Below are 2,025 nucleotides of genomic sequence, written 5' to 3'. Positions count from 1 at the left end.
AGAACAAGACTCAGTTCATGATCCGGTCGTACGAGCTCGGTATCATGTTTTTACCTCCACTTTCAAGACGTCAAAGGAATGGCGTTCCAACATGTCTAGCAACAACTGAAAGTCGAGCGTCGGAAAACTTTAATGGTACACTCAACACTCAACGAATCGAGCTCCTTCCGTTGCCATATCGTTTTCCACTGATCACCTATGATCCGAAAAAAGACGAACCTTGGGTCTGGGATCTTGTGCGAGAAAGCCCCGACATTTTTTGCAGCGCCTTCATCCCGCATTAAATTGTAGGGCAAATATCATGCAGAGTTGCAGCAACGTTTTTAGATCAACACAGATAGCGCCTACAGGTTGACAATTTTAGAACCTGGCATCTGTTCGCTCTTAAACCTTTTTACGTTTTTATTGATTAGGATAATGTATCACATCGAAAGTCTGGGTAGTCGCAACTATTTGGCGTTTGATCAATGAAACGGACAGCTATACGCTGACAGTAGATCTCGACTTATAAACAATCATGAAGGCGACAAGTTGTGTGAGGCAAGGGCTCTACAAATGATGAACAATATTCTGTTTTCTCAATTGTCTAGATATTGACTTAATCTTTGGCCAGGGTCGTGCTGCCAACAGATGAGATCGTTCGAATGGAATATACTGAGAAGACAACAGTTGCGGATTTACTGAAGACGCTGGAAAAGCGCTGCAGTGTGCTTGAAACTGATTGTGTTGGGGGAATGAGCAGCAAGGACTGTAATGACAATAATTATGATGATGACCCAATTCTCCAAACGACAAACAGTTGTCGGTCTATAGAATTGTTGTGTGGGGAGATCATTCACGGGAAGCTCACTCATGTCCGCACAGCGTCGGGTAAGCTTTTCCTTTTTTCGCTCTGATACTTAAAATGGGTCTGATATCTTGAGTATAGAATTGAACGGTCAAGCGTTAGTGATATCTGAAGTCGACGAGCTCGACATATTAGAGTTCGAGGTGGATAGCTTGCGCTGTTGTAATCCGATGTCGAACTGTAATACTCGGCAATCCCGTAAGATCTCGCCAATCATGAATCTAACTTCTCAAACAGTAATGGAAACAGTACGACCAGCCTCGACAACCTTGACTCAATCGCTTAAAACAACAGACGAAGTATTAATGTGCTCAAAGTGTATTGAATCAACGATGTATTCAACCCGAGCTGTGTGTAAACGTAAACCAAGAGAGAAGAGGAAAACACCTGTGCATCGTTTTGATGTGGCACGACGGCGAGCTCGTCTACGTTTAAAGACGCGTCCGAAACGACTTCGTTCGCTAATTGCTCGTACGAAACGACCTCGTCATAATGCTACTGATCGTACGAACACTTTGCATATTCTTTTACGAGCTGGTATCCAATCAATCGAGTGTATACATCTTATTCAATTGGATGTAAGACGGCTGGTGTTTCTTCTTCGCGATGCAGTATTGGGCAATCATTCTGTGAGCATGTGTGATTTATTATCAATCGCAAAGGCCATGGTGGTAGCTATGACGCATACGAAAGCAGATACGAGTGCAGTCTTGTCCTCTTCGTCACAAGCTGAAAACGAAAATCTGATTCGAAAATTATCAAGGGACATTGCTGGCAAAGGCGGGGGAGTCACTGTTGTGCTAGAGGGTTGGGTCGTCACAGCTCAGTGGGGAACATTATGGCGATCTCAGCGAAGGGAATACGCATGTCTGTGTGACAACCACATGCTTTATTTCTTTTCGAGCCAAATGCAGTGTTCTGATTTTATATTTGACTTGGGACGAGAACGTGAAGGTAGTGCAAGTGAAACTAGCAAACTTCTTCTGAAAAACAACACTCCGTTAAGTCAAGTGGATTTATCTGAGACCAATTGGACGATCCGTAGGAGTTATAAAGACGAGAGCCACGGAGCGCAGCATCGTAACGCGTTTGCCTTTTTTGACGCTAATGGTAGAATGCGACTGGTTCTGGATTTTAATACTAATGCTGAAGCGACAAAGTGGGCAAGAGTGATAGCA

At 43.8% G+C, this 2,025-nt stretch overlaps 1 protein-coding gene across 1 annotated transcript in view; it reads left to right on the top strand.

The window, feature by feature from the left end:
- Positions 1-517: 517 nt before the first annotated feature.
- Positions 518-2,025, top strand: part of PHALS_09640 (uncharacterized protein) — a gene marked incomplete at both ends in the record, with an annotated part of 3,266 nt that continues 1,758 nt past the window's right edge. Inside the window, 3 exons of the mRNA XM_024724931.1 lie at positions 518-540; positions 614-870; positions 929-1,957. Coding sequence (XP_024575758.1) covers positions 518-540; positions 614-870; positions 929-1,957 — 1,309 coding nt within the window. The remainder of the gene's footprint in view (positions 541-613; positions 871-928; positions 1,958-2,025) is intronic.

The sequence above is a fragment of the Plasmopara halstedii genome (genome assembly GCF_900000015.1).
Source record: "Plasmopara halstedii genome assembly, contig: Scaffold_430, whole genome shotgun sequence".
Classification (NCBI taxonomy): Eukaryota; Oomycota; class Peronosporomycetes; order Peronosporales; family Peronosporaceae; genus Plasmopara; species Plasmopara halstedii.
Note: the sequence above shows the minus strand (reverse complement) of the source record. Positions and strands in the feature narration are given on the sequence as shown.